The following is a 23,226-nucleotide window of genomic DNA, read 5'->3' on the forward strand; positions in this document are numbered from 1 at the left end:
TAAGTTTAATAAAAATTATTTGATGTATGCTATTTTTAAAGACGATTATGAGTTGAAAAAATTTCCTAGTTGGACATATCTGTTTGTAAGCTTAATAATGATAAATATTTTGTGGATCAGAAAATTCTATCAATATCGTATAAATACATGAATCTATGTTTATCAATACTTTTAAACAAATGGTTAAAAAAACAAACAAACAAAAATTCTTATTTTAATTATTAAAAAAAATTTATTGTTTATGTTTATATTATAAATGTATATTAGATTTAAAAATTGTATTGTATAGTATTTATAGTAATAATAATAATAAACAGTTTATTAATAAAATAATATATAAAAATTAAATAATCTATGGGATTAGTAAAATATTAAGTTTGAATCATTTAAAAGTTTTAATGACCATGTTTGTGTCCATGTGTATGAAATGTATGCTCATGAGATTCATGATCGTGATCCAAATACTGATGGTGGTTGTCATCTAGCACGTGACTATGACTGTGATGGGCTGAAAAATTATAAGATAGAATTATATAAAATAATTAAAAACAATAACTAATTTAAATATATACATTATATTATATTGGCCATCAGCGCTGGCGCAAGACATTATGTACAGATAAATCATATTTCTGATAGGTACTTTATTCAGGATAATTCTAAAAAATGGTAAAAGTACCTAGCTATTATGTTATATGATATACCTCTATATTCACTTTAAATCCCACTAACTAATTTGGAAATATCTGCCAAGTTACTCAAAGCGTTTCAAGTTATTTTGATTGAGTATAGAGAGATAATGGATTTGAAAAAGCCAAAATAGAAGCAAATCCTCAAAAATTTTAGAGGTGGATCTTGTTTTTTAAAAAACTTAACTACAAAAGAGAAAACGAATGTTTGAATAAGAAAAAGCTAATGTGTTGTACAAAATCCAGAAGAAAATTTTAAAATTTCTTACTTTTTGGTATGAGTTGATGGTGCTATAACTAAACGATTTGATCAAATAACAAATTTTAGTAATATATTTGGATTTCTATATAATATTGGAAAGCTTCGGGTTGTTCCAGATACAGAAATTTTAAAATTTTGTCAAGACCAACAAATATATTTAACTGATAATGAAACAAAAGATTTAAATGGTTGTGATTTCTTCGAAGAACTTCTGATTTTCTACCATTTAGTAGATGAAAATATCATTACTTCAGGTACTTTTTGAAGTAAAAAAAACTAATGCTTTTCCTAATATAAGTATAGCTTTGAGAATTATGTTGACTATCCTACTCACATCAACTGAAACAAAGAGATCTTTATCAAAGCTTAAATTAATAAAAACTTATTTACGGAGTACCATGTCCCAACTGGACTGGCCACAATTTGTATTGACAAAGAACTATGAAGAAATTATAAATAAGTTTGCTTCCAAAAAAGCCAGAAAGAAAATTATTTAGAACTTCAACACTAAAACTAACTATATCAATTATAATCTTAAATGTTTACTTGTTATTTTTATGTTGATAATGTTGAGAAAGTTTATAAAATAATAGGGAATTAAAAAAAAATTAGTATAAGTAAATTATACTCTATAAAATACTTATAATTGCTAAAAAAAAATGTAATACGTTAAGCTTGATGTAAGACACTAGTCAAATACAAAAACTTCCTAGTTCAGTTTCTCAAATATAATCTTTTACTATAAAATCATAATTGGTATTTTGTGACATATTGTGTATTGTTAAACAAGCATGCTTTATTTATTTTCAAGTATAAGATACTTATAAAACTAATATATAGAGTATAGAGTTTAATGTCTATACTATAGACTGTAGAGGTAGGTATATTAGGTACATACCTAATATTATATTGTCATTGTTTTATCATTTTTAAACATATCATATAATTAAACAAATATAATTATATAAATTATAAAATATAAGATACATAGGAATTGTATTTTTTCCAATTGGTAGCCGGTAGGTTTTTACTTTCAATATTTTACATATTGGGCCCCTTCCAATATGATGTGCCCCCTGGGTCCCGCAAAACCTTGCGCCGGCACTGTTGGCCATTTATTTAAGAACAGTAGGTTGGTTAAGCATATAAGTTTATGAAGATCTTTTATATACTACTAAATAAATATAACAAAAAAATAATTTATAATATAAGAAAAGTAGCCAATAATTACGTAATTACAAGCTGTTTGTATTAAATAATAACAAAAGTTACGAGGTGTACTCAAGTTATTATGAATATATTAATATTAAAATATATAAGTTATAGAATTACACAATTAACTTAATGCTAGGTGTTTTGTTTTAGCTGATTCTGCTAAGTTGGTGGTAGATTAGCAATTGAAAAGATACCGAAGTAATGTTAAAAAAGGTCTTAAATTATGACGTTCAATCGAAATTATGTATTTATGATTTGCATTTTTTCATTCAGAAATATAATAACTAATATGGAAATATAATTTAAAGATCAAAAATATTTAGGTAGGCACCTATTTAAAAACAATTTACAAAATATTGAAGTTTTATGTTGTATACTTACACCAGTAATACCTATATTTATATTTATAGTTTTTGTATCATTCACATTCTACATATTTTATTATTGTCTAGACATTAAAAAACATTTAAAAGACATTAGTGTTAATGGTATTATAATGTATAAATGACAGTTTGTCTGAGAATTACAATCATGCTGATGCTATTAACAGATAGTACTAACAACACAGTGTATTCTCAATTTTTTACTGACAACCAATCTTTACCTGTTTTTTTTTTTTTTAATCACAAAGTGTATACTATATACAATGGTTTTAAATAAAATAAACAATAACTATGTTAAAAGAGTGATAGTTTAACCCCAATTATTAAATATATTCGGAGAACATGGTACAAAAAATATTAATTTTTTTTTCTAAATAGATTATCAATTACACTCACGGTTTACTTTGAAATATTTATCTTATCTGATGGCAAACCATATAAAGTAAAAATTATAGTACGTTGGATTGAAAAACTATGCAAGGAAAAGAATTAATAATATCAATTTTCGTTGATTAATTATTAAACATGGAATATAAATACAATCACAATACGATAAATCGGAAAGTTGTTAGTAATTGATGCAAAGGAAAGCGCTAAAAAAGACGTAAATACAAAATCGAAAAAAATCTTTTACAATACTTCATAAATAATCTATTATTAAAGTACACCAAACATTAAATATTAAAATATAATTATTGTTTCATGTTACACAAATTTAAAATCATTGACTTCAGTAAGTTATATATTGTTTTTATAGATGGAATATTTGATTATTGAACCAACTATTTAATGCAAAGGACTATACGTATTCGTGGATTTTAAAACGCCTACAATATTCTACTTGTTCATCAAGCAAAAATGAATTATATATTTTTATATTTTTCTTCAAATTAAACTAATACTTTTAAATAACTTGTGTTCCGTAGGGGGGAGGGGGTATCACGATCGGGACAACACATAAATAACGAATCTATTACTTATTGTTATTAATTTATAATGTATTATAATATTATATATTGAATAATTGGTGAAATAAGCACGAATCCTTATAACAATAAAACATGTCAACAGATACACGTTAAATGCTGTTTCTATTGTAACGATGAAACCGGCGAAATTGTTAATATTTTAGTTTGTGTTTAATGTATCTCAAAACGGCGTGGGAACTCACTCATCATCTGCAGCATCAGCATAACGGCGAACCCGAGTATTATGGACGACAGGTGCGAGAATCCCGACTGCTTGTATCTAGCGAGCACCTCGAAGAACACGACGTACAGCAGGGTGCCGGCCGCCAGCCCCTGCAGGACGACAGCCACCAGTCCGGGCGCGCCGTCCACGGCACCTCCGTTACCGTAGCGTACGAGCATCATGCCGATGGCGATGCCCACCGGCGTGACAACGGCGAACGTGGCCACGTACGCGACGAGCACGGCCTTCTTGGTCTCCAGCCAGGCCAGTTCCAGGCCGATGCAGAAGGCAATGATGAGCTTGTGCGTGGCCACGGCGAAGAACAGGTACCACATGTGGTCGACGCGCTCCTCCAACCCGATGGCCAGGCCTTCGAACACCTCGTGAAACGACAGGGCTAGTACGGCGAACAGGCCGCGAAACGATTGTCCGGCCGTTCCGTTCGCTTTCCGCGGTCCCGACGGACGGCGATCGACCGTGTTGCACACTTCGCGGCGCGGTTGCTGTCGCTGCTGCGCGGCGTTTCCCTGCTGTCTGGTCGGCAGCGTCATTTCCCAGGACAGCGACCGGTACTGGTCCTCGCCCACCTCGTCCGGGCGTGCTGTCGTCGCGACGGCGACCGTGGCCGACGGTTTCGCGGCCGCCGGATTGTCGCGCCGCCTCAGGCTCATCGACCGGTGCAGCATCTCCTGGCCGGCGTCGCCGTACAAACCGTCCAGCACGGTGTGCACTATCTGGTCGATGATGAACACCAAGAAGAACCCGACGCAGAATATCAGGTCGCCCAGGTTTTCGGTGCCGTGGCCGTCGGGCAGCCTGCGCGCGCGTTGCAGTCGGACGACGCTCTCTCGGACCTCGGGCTGCAGGTGCAAAAACGTGGTGAACAGCAGCACGCCACCGCCGAAACACAACAGCAGCGACACGATTGGTGACGATTCGGTGGCCGAGTGACCGGGGTGCGAATGGCCGCTGGGTTGCGGCGGTGCTTCCGCGTTCGGTCGCCACCATTTCCTGGAAGTCAGTTTTATGGGTAACATGCCCAACACAAACGATCCCAAGCCCAGGACGAGCATGGCGATTGTTTTGGCAACCGCGATGTGCTCGAAGAACACTCCAATCCCGTCGTCCGCCATTTGATTATGACCTTGGTGTTCGCGTCAGTGATAATAATTAAATGCCTTGTTTGTATCGCGTTTGTAAATGCTCGCCGTCCGCTCTGGAATAGATTACGGTGAATAGATAAAAAATACCACGTTAAAAATTAATATTTTTAATATTTACCACCGACGAGTACGACGCGTGTGTTGTACACGACTGTAGAGGACCGTTTACTAGTACGCTGAGCTGGTTACTGTTGCCCAACTCGTTCCCTGCGGTGCAGCGCGCCGTGTCTCATACCTGTGTCGGAGGGGCAAACGACCAGTCACTACCACCACCCCGCTGCCGACGCCACCGCCGCCACAGTCCCTACATACCACACGCAGTAGTACTCCCGACAGCCAAATATTTTATAAAAAAAAAACCTCCAACCACTTGTTTACGTCATACATACCTTTCGAGTAGGTACACGAAATACCGATAAATTAATCCCAAAAGTCCACAAACCAGTTTAACATTACATGATTTTTATTCCGCCGTACCGTCCAGCCTTCCACGATAATGGATTTCGTTAACCGTCTCTCCCCAATAAATTATTTTCCAGAATCAACGTGTACATTATATACTATTTTATCTTCAATATATCCGTATAAAATTATTATTGTATAGCGTCGTCTAGACGAAAATTCAAATACCTCCGAAAACTGTATAATATGTATTAATATTTTTTATTTTTATTTTTTTAATGATAACATGCATTTTTAATAACTTTTACCAAAGCAGAATATGTTTTGGAGTACTTCGACACATAAAAATTGAACTTTTGATGAGTCATGATTTTAAATACATATAATTTACAATTAGTTAACTACATATTCGAAATTTGTTTTTGATTTTGAAATGTTCCAAATTTATTATTTGAATAATAATTAAAAATTATTTTCGTTCAAATGAGCAAAAACTTTTAAAAAGTATTAATTGTCTTACTAATTTAAAAATGTTGAACTAACGCTTCGGAAAAATGTATGTAAACCGCCGTATTTATGAAAAATTAGTTAATTTTTAACTTAATAGGTAAGTTAATTTCATACATTTTGAGAGGAATGATGAATGTATTGATTATACAATGATGTGTTAGTTTTTTTGCCTGTATACATTTTTAACGGCAGTAAAAGTGTTTCGATTTATAAAACCTTGAATTCAAAAAGCGTTGATTTTACGAGACTTGGTTATGGGTATTTTCATAATTGTAACATTAATTTCTTTTGTATATACGTTGATACGAACATTAACAAGTAATCCGTGTCGTCTGCTTTTCGTTTAATTATTCTGTTATTGAAATAACAATGTTTAATAAATATGCAGTCGATGCCAACAAAAGCATTTTACCCTTTCATCGGAGAGAGCCTACAACAGCACTATTATTCGAGAAGGCAAGAACCTAAGATAACTTCTTCTTCTGAAAATTCACATACACTGACGATATTGATATCTTGGTGATTACTCCCGAAAGTGAAATTGAGAAGTTCTGTGAATGTATTAAATGTAATAAATAATTATATATTTCATTTCTTTTAGATACTTTTTTAGGGATGTATTACCTGCTAACATCACTACTGTAGACGTTGATATATTTTTTCTATGCATTCATTAAAGTATTTAAATACATTTTCAATTAATTTCAGCACCTGTAACTTCAGCAACTACCACATAAGTTCACAAGACGGACCAATTGTCTTGATATAATTAGTTTTTCCAATCATATATTTTGTTAAATTCTTACCAAATCTAATGGTACAGTCGTTTGATTTTCTACCTTCAAGAATAAAGAGTGTAGCCACCTTGGGACAGAGACATTTTCATTTTCTTACCGTAAATACTTTAAATTTTCATAAAATATTTATGCTAACATTTCTAACATATGGAATATTTTTTTTAATACTTATGAGATAACTATGAAATAAGAACAAATAATTATTTGGAATAATTCCACGATCAACTGCTCAGGTTTTTTTGGACGCATCCCAACATCTCTAGACTATAAACGTAATAATCTATATAAAAAAAAATAATTTTTATTAATTTATGAACATTTTTTTTACTACATCAAATTATATAATAATTTCTTTATAGGCATAATTCCTTAATGATATTAAACAAATTATATTAATTTGTTATTTATAGTTTTATTTCATAAAAAATGTTATTGTGTACACTATATAGAGAAACTTAGAATTTTGGAAAACCAATATTATGTGGAGATCATATCTACGTTCGACAAGTGCCTGCAGTTCAAAATCCGTCACAGCAGGAAGAAAAAAAGCACCAGCACAATAAGAAGAAGCCCCAAGAATATATAGGAAAATTCCCGGCATACGACTGAACTCAAAATTTTATGTGGATAATTTGTGCTATAAATATTTTTATAAGAAGTCACTCGTCAATAGATTACGTTTAGTTGGTAAACGAATAAAAAAAATTCCGTCCGTCCTATACGTTATGATTCAGCATCCGTCAGTAAAAATGAGATGGACAACCAAATCGTGATTGTAACCCCACACATTCATGAGCCGGAAGACATTGATTCGAATGTACCATATCTGAGGAATGCTCTTGGTGAGAAAGCTGTTGATAGGAATATCACAACTCCATCAATTCGAGATTTATATAATAGCGAAATAATTAGGCTAGTTAACTTAATTGTAGTGGCGAAATACAAATATATAAACTGTGCTAATTAAATGATAATTTTTTATACATTTTGTAGGCATCCAAGCTGCTATTCGCTATGCATTCCTCTAATCACAATCAAGGGCAAAAAGTATGACAGTCAAGGCGACCACAGTTACCTCAGAACATGTACGACCTTTCAGAAATGTTGAAAGACCCCCGGAATATAAATTATTAGGGTACGGATGTTGTTGCATTTGCAACTTTTCTTCTACCTTTCCAATTTATTGCTAAGTAAGTTTTAAATACGTTTCATGTAAGTACGAATTTAAATCTAAAAGTTTTAAGTGCAATTTTTTGCAATTTTTGGAATTTTGTTGAATTTAATCATTTTATACAACTATTTTAGCTATATTCGAAACTCAGCAGTCTTATAGATAAGATAATACTTAAATATTTCCAGTATAGGTATATAGTAATAATTTATTACTTTATTATTTTTATTATCTTTATTTCGATAATATGAAAATAATAATTTTGTGAAATGTGACTGTTTGACTTTTATAATCTGTTCTTCAGTCACTCCGTGAATTTTGAGTTATCGTGTTCTGTTATTATTCTGTAAATATGCCAAAAATAAGGCCAACTAATTCCATTGTTTTAAAAAAATACGTATTAGAATTTGGTGAGAATGTGTTTTCATGTGATGATCTGTACTTTTCTGTAAATTGTGCGAAATAAAAGTAAATGCTGAACCGAGGTATACAGTTACCCACCATATTGAAACTGCAAAGCATCAGCGGGCGGTTAATCGATAAAATACCACCAAAATGTCTATATCACAACTTCAGTTAATAACATTTACAAAAAAATCATAATTTTCTAAAGACTTGTGTAAGGCCATGTTATCCGCCAATATTCCGTTGCATAAAATTATAACTCAGAATTTCGTTTATTTTTGGAAACATATACGAATAGACATTCCGAGTGAATCTACGTTACGCAAAAATTACGTAGATGAGGTGTACTCCGACACTTTAAATAAAATAAGAGACAATATAAAGGGAAATAAAATTTGGGTCTCAATTGATAAGACCACAGATGTTAATGGAAGATATGTGGCTAATGTTGTGATTGGAACACTTCAAATAGACCAACCCGGAAAAGTGTATTTATTAAACACAGAAATTCTCGATAAAGCAAATTATTCAACAATAACAAAATTATTCGATAAATCAATGTTCCTTCTTTGGCCCGATGGCATTCGTCACGACGACGTCCTTCTGTTTCTTAGTGATGCACAGCTCCATATATAATAAAATCAGGGACTACAATTAAAGCACTGTATTCAAAAATGATCCACGTCACCTGCTTAGCCCATGGTATACATCAAATTGCAGAAGACATACAAGGAAAATTTCCAGAAATAGATAAACTCATTGCTAAAATTAAACAAATATTTTTAAAAGCACCAAGCCGAACTATTCTTTTTAAAAATAAAGTACCAGGTACACCATTACCACCACAACTTATTATCACACGCTGGGGCACATGGCTTGAGGCTGCTTCATACTATTGTAAATATTTTAATGAGGTAAAGTGTCGTGCAAGAACTTGATCCTGACGAAGCTGTTTCAATAAAAGTTTCACAAAATATTTTTACCCAGATTTCAACTTCAGCTGATTTAGTATTTATTCACTCGAACTACGGATTTTTGCCGGACGCGATTTTAAAATTAGAAAATATATTTTGTGAAATCGGAATTTCAGTCCATGAAAAATTCAAGTAAGTTATTAAAAAGAATATCGGATTTGAAACTATTATTAAAATAAATGATATACTCACTGGTCAAGGAAAATGTTTCGATGGTTTACCAGAAGACTTAACAATAAACGATATAGCTTATTTTAATACGCTCCACTTACATCGACCGACGTAGAACGAAGTTTTTCGAGGTATAAGAACTTATTGGCTCCAAATCGAAGAGCGTTCGAATTCGAAAATTTAAAACAAACACTTATAGTCCAATGCAATAAGGTTTAAAATTTAAAATATTTAATATGTTTAGAATACGTATAGATTATTAGTTAATATTTATTAATATAAAATGTAAAAAATATATTTTTTTGGCAGAATTAAAATAAAACATCTATAAATTATAACGAAATTGCTGTAATTTTTAGTGCAATTTTTAATATTTTAAGTGCAATTTTCGGTATTTTTTAGTGCAATACTGCAATCAATTTTAGTAGTTTTTTACTACTACAACATCCGTGTCCTATAAATTATGCTTCCAAATTTCAAATTCCTTCAACTGCATTTTTCAATCAAGAATTGATTGTAAATGAAGTAAGTGTTGGAATTATTTTTGCAAATATTTATGCAATTGAAAGGTATCGTGAACAGTTGGCTACAGTAGAGATGATTGGAATAGACCAGTAGTTTTCAACCTTTTTAACTATGCGGCACACTTTATCTGCTATAAAATTTTCGAGGCACACCAATCCATAAATTTGTGAAGCATATTTTATATATATACATTTAAATACATACTAATAAAACTATTAATAGATTTTTCGCGGCACACCGGTTGAAAACCATTGGAATAGACGGTACATATAATACGATTCCTCAAGTGCCAGGGGACTTGCGATCTTTCTTGACATTTCAAATTCTCTACAAAAGTGTAGTAAGCAATTTCTTTTAGTGATATTCGGTATTACTATTGTCAGCAATATAATGGTCTAAATATTTTTTTTCTTTTACAATTTAGGCATTTATATAGAAAATTAAATTTGGTAAAAATAAAAAAATTATGCAAGTTGATTTAGTACCCAAAAAGTGATTCCATAATTTCAAATCACTCGACAACTTCAATGTTATATAATTTATATTTTGTAAAGGAAAAACATTTTCATGTATACATTTTTAAGTTTAAACCAGAAAAAATTAAATATTACCATACCAAATCTACTTGTTGGGTGGTTCAACCATGACTTTGAGTAGATGTGTTTATCATACATCGATACTACACATTCAATATATCATTATAATATTTTATATGTATGTACTTTGAACGTATATTTATTGTTTATAATAACAAAATAATATAATGTTAGTTGGCTATTAGAGCAGTCTTTCTACAAACATAATATACTGAAAACGTCGGCTGCCATTGGAGCTGCCCTTCAACGATAGTATCTATATATTGAAAGACTGGCTATTAAGCTGTTGTGTCAAACAATTTCGGCGAACGGTTTTCGCGTCGCGCTACAGCGGACGAGTGAATACTGTATTATATAGACATATAGCATTGAATATACCATGCCGGAAACGATTTCAGCGTTTCCACAACGAGTGCATCAATAAAATTATGACTTTTCGAGTGATATTAAAACACGCGGTCGCATGAAATACAATACGAAAAACGTACATTTTGTTTCACAATTGACGACGTCGTCCGTACAGACGCGAAACAGTAATACTCAATAGTCAATAAGTCACCGCATACACTACCTATATAACATAGGTATCCGATTTAATATAATCGTTTATAAAATAATATAATATAGCCATACAGGCTCGTACGCAATCAAGCGGCGGCGGCGGTGACGAGCGACGAGATCGTGAAAAAAAATAATAACGTGTTGTGTTGATATTCACAAAGGCAATAATGGCGCCGATTGTCGAAGTGCTCGTACGTCCGCTGTGCGCGCGCGCGAGTGCGGGTGTGTATGTATTTGTCATGTGACCAGTCGACTTGGTTTGACGAATGTAGTGGAGGTGTGGAGGCAATTGTTTCTGCCTCTCTTTACAATATCATAATAAGTAGTAATAATATTTATTTCAAATATCGACAAAAACTTTATGGTTGTTCGGCGGTGGAAACACCGGTTTATTTTTACACAAAAGGACTCATTATAAATAAATATATAAATATAGGTACCTATAATTGACTTGAATTCCATTGCTTACATATAAATGTCCAATTATATACCTATTTCATATAACTTTTGTTTATCAAAGTAGATATAGTAAGACTGAGACTAAATACAAATATAAAGATTTTCTTAAATATCCTTTGTTTTATTTTAGCAGTTCATTAAATAATTTAACTCAGTGGTTCCCGGCCTCTTCTGTTCTACGCCTCCTTTGTAAATTTCCCCCCCACCTATACATTTGAAAAAATCGATCACCTTTTTAGTGTACTTTAAAAATAAACTATACAATATTTGGAATGACTACTTTTTTATTGATGATAATAATTATAAAATATAAATAATTGTAAATAATAAAATGTAACGATCAATGTGGGTGAAATATTATAGTAATAAATTAGTATAAAATATTAATAGTAAATAAAAAAATACATAATGAAATTTATAATTTATGTTAATGCTGACAACACTTTTCGTTGGACTGTTTCGTAATAACTACTTGCGCCTCCTCAGGTTGGGAACCAGTGATTTAACTAAATAGAACAATATTAAACCACCCCGTGAGTAATTAGTTATTTATTTTTAATATTATATTTGCACTGCATATGATATAAATATAATGATTTAAAACTAAAACACTTTTTTTTATCATTTTAATACAAATAATGACAACTATCAAATGTTTTAAATTTATTGATCTCTAAACTGGGTAAATTTATTGTACCACTGTCTCGGGGATGGTGTTTCATTCATTATGTGTTTAAAAAAAATATAATTCATTATTGAATTTATTTAGCTGTGTCAGTTGTTGCTATTGATTTACCTAATATAAAATATCAATATTTTCAAACGGTATACAATTTCCAGTATTAAAGCTTTAAACATTAATTAGTAATTTTTTAGATTCTGTTTGAAACTGTTTGGTTGGCTCTTGGGCTGTTAGGTTATTATAATAACTTTCTTGAATTTTCACTGCACCAAAAAAAAAATAAAAAAACAATTCATGCCGACTACATTTGTACGACTTAATAATATTTAATAATATAGCACAATATGCATGAGTATTCTAAATTAATACAATAGTAAAGTACCTGCTACGTTATCTCTCGAAAATTTCAATAAATCCCTTTGTGCTTTTAAAAGGTATAAATATTTGCCATTTAACACCTTTTATATGGAATTTGTTAGTAAATATATAAATATATTTTACGTTATCTTTACATAATGCTTTTTATAATCTATTGCTTATACAAATTAATTGAGCATAAATTTAATATTAAATATTTTAATGAATTTAACCATCATCAAAAAACTCTTTATCTTTAAATTATCCTTGCGACATTGCATAGCATTTACAACAAGCTGACTAGATAGAATAATTATATGAGTAAATTGAACATCATTCGTAAAATAATTAACTAAATCGATAAATTAATTATACTAATTAATGTTTCGCGATAAAAATCGACGGCAGCTGTTATAGAAGTAGTAGGACTTATAACTCGTTATCCGTCATAGCGTTACTAAACATTATCAGAACGTCAGTCTATAAAAATACGTAGTGAAGTGAAAAGAAACGTCGAAATTGTTTTATTTAATAAAAACATTCCTAACTAAGTATCAAGAAAAAATATAATACATGGACGCAAAATCTAGTGCCAATTTGGACCAATATCGCAACGGTAAGAATTACTTAGCTTTTCAGTTTGATATTTTTACTCTTTCACTGCCTAATAGGGATGAACAAAATAAATATAATAATAAAAATGGTTACATTCGAAAACTGCACACTTGATTTCGACCCCCAAAAGGTCAATACATTAATTAACATTTTTAACATTTTAAAATATATAAAGTATGATTTTAGCCAAACTTTAAATTTGAATACTACCTACATACATCTTTTTTATTTAGATTATTATTATTACATTATTTTTATTTTTTATTTATTTAAATAATAATTAATAAACTATAGAATTTTAAAATACTATATGTCTATCGACCTTTCTGTGGTCAAAATAATAAGTGCAGTTTTTGAATACAAGAATTTTAAAAATTGTGCGGTTTTAATCTCTTAAATGTGTTTGGTTTTTCATGTATTTTAACAAAAGTGTTTGGTTTTAGGAGTCAACGATAAAAATAATAAGTATTACATTTCCATCATTTTTGTTTAAATGATTATTCATTCGAAAGTATAGACTTTAAATAGATAGTTAAAAGTTAATTTTCTTTAGGCTTTAACTTGGTTATAATATAATTTCAGTTAAGAGTTACAATTAGCTGTAACCATAGGCGCAAATAGAGTTTTAAATTGAAGAGGCTACAAAAAAACCTGGACTTTATAACAGCCTCATTGGGCTAACGGTTACAGCGTCTTATACAACGATCACTACAGCAGTTGGTAATCAGTTATCACTCGAATGCCTAATGAAATTGCAATAGTAGGATTTACAAAGTGGTGGATTTTAAATGTTACCATTTTTTTATATTTTAATAACTATGTATTTAATATTTATATAATACTAGCTGTCCCCGTACAAAAACATTATAGTCCGTTTGTGCAACTATCATTTGTACCGTTTGGGCGAGTGAAATTATTACCTATATGCGAGTTAAAAACAGTTGAATAATCCTCGCCCAAACGGTATTTTTAGTTGAATAAACGTACTATGTATATATGTGTTAAAATTAATAATAGGATTCAAAATTCAAATCATCTCCACCAATATATTCATATATATATATTACTAATTTAGTACTTTATTTAGATACTTTATTAATAGTATTCTATAGAAACTAAAAATCTTTATTGATAAATATGTCAAATATGCACTTAAATATGTCTATTTTTTTATATTTTTAGTATAGGATACTAAAAATAAAAAAAAAAAATAAAAATAAACTTGAAATTTTGTTCAGAGATTTCTTAAGCAACGTAGAGGTAGGTAATAATTAACATTATCCGGCTGATTTGTGAATCCAAACCATCCAGGGCGTCATCGAAACGCATACAAAAAATTCATTCAAATCGGTCCAGCCGTTAAGGAGGAGTTCAGTGGCATACACACGTACAGTGGAATTATATATATAAGATGTATAATATAAAAATAAAAATTTAAAATACCATACATCAATTTAATATTTCGTTTGAAATTAACAAATATCAAAAATAATTACTTTTAAAATGTTGAGACTATTAAATAAAAATATTGATAAAAATAATTACTCGATAAATGCTTAAAAATACTGATAGACTTTTTATAGGTTTATAAACAGTAACATTGGTATGATTTAAATATAACCTTGTGCCTACTTAATGTCAAATCTTCATATCCTAAATTTTACATTTTATCAAAATAAGTAATTATTATTATTTAGTAGGTAATAATTACATATTAATCAATAGCATAGACATCGAGAATAGAAATAAGTTAAAATAGTCAATTTGATTGTAGATTATTCTCAAGATTTGAGAATCGACATTAAACCATATTATTTAAATATATACATTAACTTATTTGTTTATATTTAGGTACCTAATTAACTTGAAAAAAAACTTTATACTTCACAATGAATAAGTTTTTTGTTGTCAATGCATGGTAACATTTTGATTTCTTAACCAGAACTATAGAGATAGCTCAACTGATCAAGTGATTTTTTCGTAGATTTTAACAAATTAATTATAGACGTGTAATATCCACTTAAACTTGATAACCACGAAATCATTCTTTTGGATCTGCCCCCTCCCATTGTTCTCCGATCACTAGTGATACAGTAGAGCCTCGATAGTCCGAACTCCCGATAATCCGGTGAAATATTGTTATAGAAAAAATTAATTTAGTCATTTTTATTACCCACCTATTAATTTACCTATTTTTGTAATTTAAAGTGAAATAAATATAAAGGTGCCGGAAATAAAAATGTTATGGTGGTAATGCTAAATGGCTGTATAAACTAATCTACACAAATAAATAATAAAGTGATTCACAAAGTGTGTATTATAAAAATATCGTCAAAAAGTACTATAATATTTTTTGAGAGAAAAGCGAAAGATTATTTTTGGGTGAACAGAGTTCCAATAAATCCGAGAAATTGCCAACGGCGCGTACAACGTATACAACACTAGGATATTTAATCAAGGATTAATATTTGATTACCGATTAGTTAATTAATGTTTAACCACGCAACGGTACAACTGGCCCATAGTCATTTGAATAGGTTATTCAAAAACTTCCAGTAATCCGGATGAATCATTAATCCAGACAATGCTCGGTCTGAATTCAACCGGACTATCGAAGCTTTACTGTATACTTCTACACTTCTAAAATTATCTTTATTCGCAAATTTGTTTGATGCAAGGCATATTTCCGTCTACACAAATATTGAAATCAATTATATTCATTCTGAAGTTTGGTAGTCCATCCGTTGTCTCTATAGGCCGTATAGTTATGATTTCTATTCAATCGCTATCTCCAAAAAATGTTGGAAAACTTTATGATTAGTTACTAAAAGCCCCCAAATCTTTTTCACCAGCTGAGGTCCTGCACTTTATTAATACTTTTCCACTTAAAAAAACACCTGGAATAGACTTCATCACAGTTGAAGTAGCTCGCCAACTGCCAAAGACTGCATTAATTCACCTAACCCATATTTTAAAATCCATCATGAGGCTCTCATACTTCCCTATTCAATGGAAAATATCACTCATTATTTTAATTCCCAAACCTGGAAAACCTCCAGATAATCCGTCATCATATCGCCCAATAAGCTTACTACCATTTTTCGCGAAACTATGTGAAAAAATGTTCTTAAAAAGAATATCCAAGATCATTAATGACAACCAAATCATTCCCCACACACAATTTGGATTTCAAAATAAACATTCCACTATCCATCAGATACACCGCCTAACCGACTCAATCGCTTACTCCCTAGAAAACAAATCATACTGCTCAGCTATTCTACTCGACGTTGCCCAAGCGTTTGATAGAGTTTGGCACCCCGGTCTTCTACACAAACTAAAAAAAATTCTACCACCATCCTACTACTTATTTTTTAAATCATATCTTGAAAACAGATTCTTTGCCACCAAAGTTAGTTCTGAAATTTCAAACTTGGCCCCAATCCTAGCTGATGTTCCCCAAGGTGCCATCTCTTCCCCAATACAATTCAACATATACACAGCCAATCAACCAACCACCTCTCATATTTCGGTAGCCGACTTCGCTGACGACAAAGTTATATACATTTCAGAAAAAAATCCACACCTTGCTAGACAACACCTACAAAATCATCTAAACTTACTAGCAGACTGGTATTCCAAATGGAAAATAAAAATAAATAACGAAAAATCATCTCACATTACCTTCACTCTCAAACAAAGCACAGTACCCCCAGTTTACTTAAACAATAAAGTCATTCCTCCTTCCTCTAACGTTAAATATTTGGGAATGACTCTAGACAAAAGACTCACCAGGGCCACACATATTAAACAAAAACGGCTCATACTAAATGCCAGACGAAGAGCACTCTTTCCACTTATAGGGAAACAATCAAAAATTAACCTTAACACAAAATTGCTACTATACAAGACCCTCCTTAAACCAATTTGGTTATATGGTATCCAACTATGGGGATCAGCAAAAAAATCAAATATTTATAAAATCCAAACATTCCAATCAACCTCACTTCACATGATTACATGCGCCCCTCCATATGTTTCAAATCATACCTTACATTCAGACTTAAAAATACCCACAGTCAAAGAAGAAGCCAAAAACTCCTACAAACTTTTCCGTGCCCGCCTTACAAACCAATCTAACCCCCTAATCCTTGCTCTAAACTCTGAGTCCATTCCTGGTAACCCATCTAGAAGGTTAAAGCGTAGCTGGAACCGTGACCTAAAATAATTCTGACCCTCTTGTCAGTAAGTGTTGCCGCTGGGTGATTTCTTCATCAAGTCAATCATGTCATTAAACGTAATTCCTCAAACATGCTTATTATAAAATGTATTTATAGATTGTATGTATTATAAATAAAAGTTAAAAAAAAAAAGTTACTAAAATTTCACTTGTCGATGGATTTGTGATGGATTTTTGTTTCAAAGTTATTTTAGAATTACTGAAATATTTTTAGACAAAATGGGTATATGGTTGAAACTGGAAAGTTCTAGTTTAAACAACATAAGATGCACCAATTTCTTTGAACAATCATAATCATTGTTTGAACGAATAGTTTTATTTAATAATTAACTCTATGTAATTGTTTTGGAATATACGATTATATAAATTTATTAGTTAATATTTATCAACATTTTATAATTTGTAAAAATAGTTACTATATTATATATTATATCTAAACATATAGTAGGTATAGGTACGCATATTTAATTTTGTTTACTCGTAAGTTAATTGTATACTTTTGATTTGGATAGGTACATAAAAAATTCATCAATTTAATAATTTACAGTTAAAAATGTAGGTTCTCACTTGATAAAAGACGTTAGTATATAACTATTGGACACCCATTAAATGATAATATACAATGAGATAATTGAATACATAGTCCTTGAGTATATTTAAAAATTGCAAAAATCATAATTTTAATAAATTCATTAAGTACCTATTAAAGATAAAAAAATGCCTTTAATATGATCGACCATGAATCGTTCTGTATATATTTTGTATATTATGATAATATTTTAATGTCGTCCGTAGACTATCATGATGCGATGCAGACGATACAACAGTCGTTAACCGATAGGTTGACATCGTTGAATACGAATACTGTGACCTGCATTAGACCATTAAAGATGAAGAACAATATCCGTACTGTACCGCCGATGCCGAGGAATAGTATTCACACAGTGCCGTCGATGCCGAAGAACGGTATCCGCACTGTACCGACGATGATGAGGAACGGTATTCGCGTTACACCAACGATGACTATGAACGTCATAGAAGCTGCAGTTCATCAGCCAGTAAACGAGGACGGTCCAGTATCATTGCCGCCACCAAATCAATGCGGGATTAGTAAGCCATCCGAATTAGAGATATGGATGAATAACCAATGGCACTTGTATTGGGCCATGTTAAACAACCCTCACGGTGATGAACAATAGAGCCCCTATAGCGACGATCGGATGAAGAAATTTACATAATATAGGTACAATTCGTGATTTGCATTAGTCAATTGAAAATCATACTACATTATTTTCGATTAATAATAATAAATTATTAAATTATACCAATAACTACCTCGTTGCAGTTCACAAAGTCGTGATTGTCTTGTGATGTATACTAATCACTAGAGTAAATTAAAGAAAAGTAAATACAATTATAAAAAAATTTGACAGAACTAAATTAAAATAATTATCACTAGTTTATTTAGATTAATATCCATCATCTATCGACAGAAAAAGAGTAGACGATAGGTATAATCTATAATATTCTGGTTTTATGCAGATAAAAGAAAAATGTTTAAATCTAATTCTTGTATTATTTTTCTGTGTATTATTAAAATCACTATTTTTTTTTAAATTGTTTATTTGGTTAATACATACAATTAAATGATACACATTTTTCAAAAATATTAATTGGTGACGTCTATTGGTGACAACGAGCAATAGGACTCGAATAGCGACAGTCGGCCAAAACGAATATGATACTATAGTTTGAAAAACATAATAATCTGTATGATAATGTCTGCTGAGAGAATATGATATATTTTTGTTATTTTTTTTTTAAATGTGGCACATAATTATTAATTTATGTTTAAGATTTATTAACATAGATATACAAAATTCATTAAAGCATTCAAATTTTCATTTTCATTTTGAAAAAAGTGCTTACAGCGCTGTTAAACATTTTTTCCAAACTGCAAAATTATGGCCTGTAGATTTCATCAAGGCCAATCTTGGTTCAGAAAAATTCAAAGTGACAATAATTTATTAAAAAACTATAATTTAAAATTTGAACTAGGTGTTTGGTTAAAACAATTTTTCGCACTTGTATTTTTACCCCCAGAAGATGTAGGAGATGCTTTTATGTACTTAATTGAAAATAGCCCTACCGATAATTTTGAATTTACTGATTATATACTGAATAATTATATCACCTGATGTTGCTTTTCTTCCGATTTTATGGGCCACTGAACCTTCAACAAAGGCAAAAACAACCAGTGGCCTAGAAACTTTTCATAGCCACTATAATGCTCAATTTTTTACAACTCATCCGTCTATTCACCAAGTTATACATATTTTATTGGATATTCAAAGTGAATCTTACTTAAAAATATACAGTATAAAACAAAAAAATATTAACAAGCCTCGTAAAGAATGAGAAGAAAATATTGTATGTATAATAAATATTTGGAAAAAATATAAAAATGATGAAGTATCTTTATTTGTTGACACTAGGACTACGTTTTTGTGGTAAAAAGTTATAAGAATTTGATTTTTTTGACTATTTTGTTAAATCATTAACAACTTGACTGCCATGAGATCCAAACGTGGGTCCCAGAAAACTTTCATAAAATGCCATGGTATATTTAATAAACTTCACAAAATTGCCAAGGTACTAAATTTCATTAAAAATCTTTTAAACTTTTCATAATTTTTATGTAATTATTAATTATAATATAATTGGAAATAATTCCTCATTTAGTGATGAGACCCAAAATTGGAACTCGTGGCACTGGACAATGATTTTTGACAAATTTTTATGAAATACCTAATTTTGAGATACAATGACAACAAAAAAAACTTAATAAAATCTGCATTTTATTAAAACAACAACACAACAAATTTTTCAACTTGGACATTGTTTATAATAATAAAAAAACTTAACAATCTTTTAAACATTTTTAAAATATAAACAATTAAAGTAAGCACTTTTTATCTTAGGAACTCTTGTATTGAAATGTAATACAATCTTTTCACATATTACTTAGTTATGCGCTTGTGTAAACTAAAAAAACAATTTTGACACGAATACTTGTTACACATAATGCATTTAGTTTGTACCTTAAGAGAATGTGATTGAGCATAAGTCCTTCCATTCAGTTCTTTCATATTTTGATAAAAAATACAACATCTACTTCGCCTACATTTTTCTAGTTTATGACTTATAGCAGATGGAGAATTTACAATTGTTGTTTTTATAATTAAAGCTGAGACTAAGGAAGATCGAAAAGATGTAATGCTAATATTGCTGTTAGTGGTTAGATTGAATAAACATGCAGCATTTACCACACCAGTATTAAGTAATAAATCATTTAAAACTTTCCTATATCATTTCATCGACCTACACAAAGGATTTGAATAAGATACCTTTTGGTCAGACAAGTCTATGTAGCCTTTTCCTTTATTGTACATTAATATAATTTCTGGTTTTTGAGAAATTGTATTCCTTTTTACTACATCTACCATTCCATTAGTTGTTTTTGTACTGCACATGTATATATCTCGTTTATCCTTCCACTTCATAACCATCACGTTTGAGTCGCTCCTTAGTGAAAAACATTTGTAATTAATAATTTATCACTTCTTTAGGGTTCGATTTACGATTTGATTTTAATGTTCCATTACAATAAGTATTTCTATTTCCCAGTAGTTCTGCCAATTCAACGCTTGTATACCAATTATAAATTATCAGTGTCCTACCAAAATCCAAATAAGGTTCAATTAAGTCTATTACAGTCATTGTTGGCACATTGGTTTCTGGTACAGCTTCTTTCCTAGAATAAACTTTCATACTTATTGTATAATTAGGTGGCATGCACAATTTAAACAATTTAATACCATGTTTATGGCGTTTGTTTTTTTAAATATTGTTAAAAAAAAAAAGCCTGCCAGTAAAAGGAATCATTGATTTACCTATACACAAAAAATCTTTTGGGCTCAAAAAATTATTGGAATTCGCCATTACATTATCAACAATTGTTCCTAATTTATATAATTATTATTTTTATCATTAGTTTCATTGTCAGAATAATGGATCATTGTAGACAAAATTTGAAATCGGTTTCTACTCATAACTTTTCCAAAGTTGGTAGAAAATATAGGGGAATTACTCCAATACCAACTTCAGACAAATGAACTAATCCTAACCAATTGTGCATCTCTTCTATATGTGTATCGGTCCACTTATATAATCTGATTTTAGTTGAAAAATTTGAAAAATAATTTTTAAACTACCCACATTATCTACTGATGCGCTACAGATAGTCCTAACTCCTAAGTGTATCAAAATGTGAAGGAAAATTAAGCTAAGAAAAACATTTTATCGCGGGTCGCAACTAGCAGCCACCAATATAAAGATACACAAATTTACAAAAAAAAAAAAAATATTTTATTTGTTTTTTGAAAACAATTCAAAAATTTAAGAAAACGCGAAAGGGTGTCACGATCGATTGGTTAAGCTATACTTGAACTGAGAAAGGTATGTAATTTTACCGTTATGTCTTGTACTGTGTAGTGAATGGTATATCCTGTGTTCCTAATATATGCCTTTTTATTGTTTGACAAAATCGAAACCGATTTAATACCTAGTTTTTTATTACGTATCTCCGTATATTTTAAATAATACTATTAAGGTAAGTAAAAGTTACTATTCATTACTTAAGTTTTCAATAAAATGCTTTATGAATCATATGACATTATTCTCGCTAATCCATAAAAATTCAACACCGATATTAATGCAAATTATTAAATTAAATGTAATTTGCTTTAATTAAAAATATATTTTTTAATATATACATACATGTATATACTCTCAAACATGGAACAAGATGGGAAGAAAACGAAAAGTTTTCTAACTAACCTAACCCATTGCGTCGCTATGTTGCGCAGGAACGCCCATAGTCGTCTGTGATTAGTGGTACTGCCCATGTAGCCATGCCCACTTCTGTCCTTATCGATGTGTACAGCAAGCACTATTACATGATAAAGTGATACTTTGTTACCGAATACACGCGGGTCATCAAGAATATGTTCGATTGAGCATGCTTGTAACCGGTGCGCATCACCAGTCAGACCCACGCTCTACATAATACACAGAAAAGGCCAGCACAGTTGGCGGGAGGTTGGTAAATCTTATGTACGCCCCTACGTCAAGCAAGCGTGCCTTGCAGCGCTTTTTAAGACGATCGGCAGTCAGAATACCGACTAACTGTGCTCCGAGTTATATGCATTTGCAACGTATTTTATTGGCCTTCGGCCCAATGTAATCGTAATAAGAAAATGACACAACTTAAATTTAAGTTTAGTATATTACAAAATACAAATTAAATTATAATTCGAGTGGCGAGAACATATTCCCCCTGCGATGATTTAAGGCTGAGGTTCATATATAATAATAGCATTGCTAGTCTGGTAATAGGTCGTTTCACGGTGCTGCCCCTTGTTTTGAGTGTGGCGACTCGTACCAGTCCATCCACTCTCTGATGTAGTAGGATAACCCTGCCTAAACTCCACTCTAGGGGTGATTGATGGTCTTCCTTTATGATGACTTAATCTCTTACCTTGAAATTAATCATGGTCCTAGACCATTCGGAAATTCGGTTGAAGCGAATTCACATAGTCACGACGCCAACGCCACCAAAATTGCTGGAACATTCTCTGTACCAGACCCCATCAGCGTCTTGGACAGTTTATTGTCGGCTCGTTGTGCAGGATCGACTCTGGGAGAGAAGTTAACGGCCCGCCAATTAAACGCCCTTTCTGAGAGAACTGTCGTTCAAGAACTCGGAAAGTAATCTATTTGCACCAACGAAATCTGTC

General features: G+C 31.2%; 1 protein-coding gene across 1 annotated transcript; it reads right to left on the reverse strand.

Annotated features, from left to right (window-relative positions):
• Positions 1-362: 362 nt before the first annotated feature.
• LOC113558581 (zinc transporter ZIP1-like) lies at positions 363-5,073 on the reverse strand. The gene is made up of 3 exons (XM_026964076.1): positions 5,022-5,073; positions 3,721-4,956; positions 363-508 (listed from the first exon to the last, which is right to left on the reverse strand). Exons 2-3 carry the CDS (start codon positions 4,871-4,873, stop codon positions 396-398), a joined length of 1,266 nt encoding a protein of 421 aa, XP_026819877.1. The 5' UTR covers positions 4,874-4,956; positions 5,022-5,073; the 3' UTR covers positions 363-395.
• Positions 5,074-23,226: the final 18,153 nt, after the last annotated feature.

Source organism: Rhopalosiphum maidis, chromosome 3 (assembly GCF_003676215.2).
Source record: "Rhopalosiphum maidis isolate BTI-1 chromosome 3, ASM367621v3, whole genome shotgun sequence".
Classification (NCBI taxonomy): domain Eukaryota; kingdom Metazoa; phylum Arthropoda; class Insecta; order Hemiptera; family Aphididae; genus Rhopalosiphum; species Rhopalosiphum maidis.

Bases quoted from the DNA above. Each gene is read 5' to 3' on its own strand.
- LOC113558581 (XM_026964076.1), bottom strand. From the start codon at position 4,873: ATGGCGGACGACGGGATTGGAGTGTTCTTCGAGCACATCGCGGTTGCC. The intron at 509-3,720 runs GTGAGTTCCCAC...ATAATTTTTCAG, and splicing joins GCTGATGCTGCAGATGATGA to CCCATCACAGTCATAGTCAC.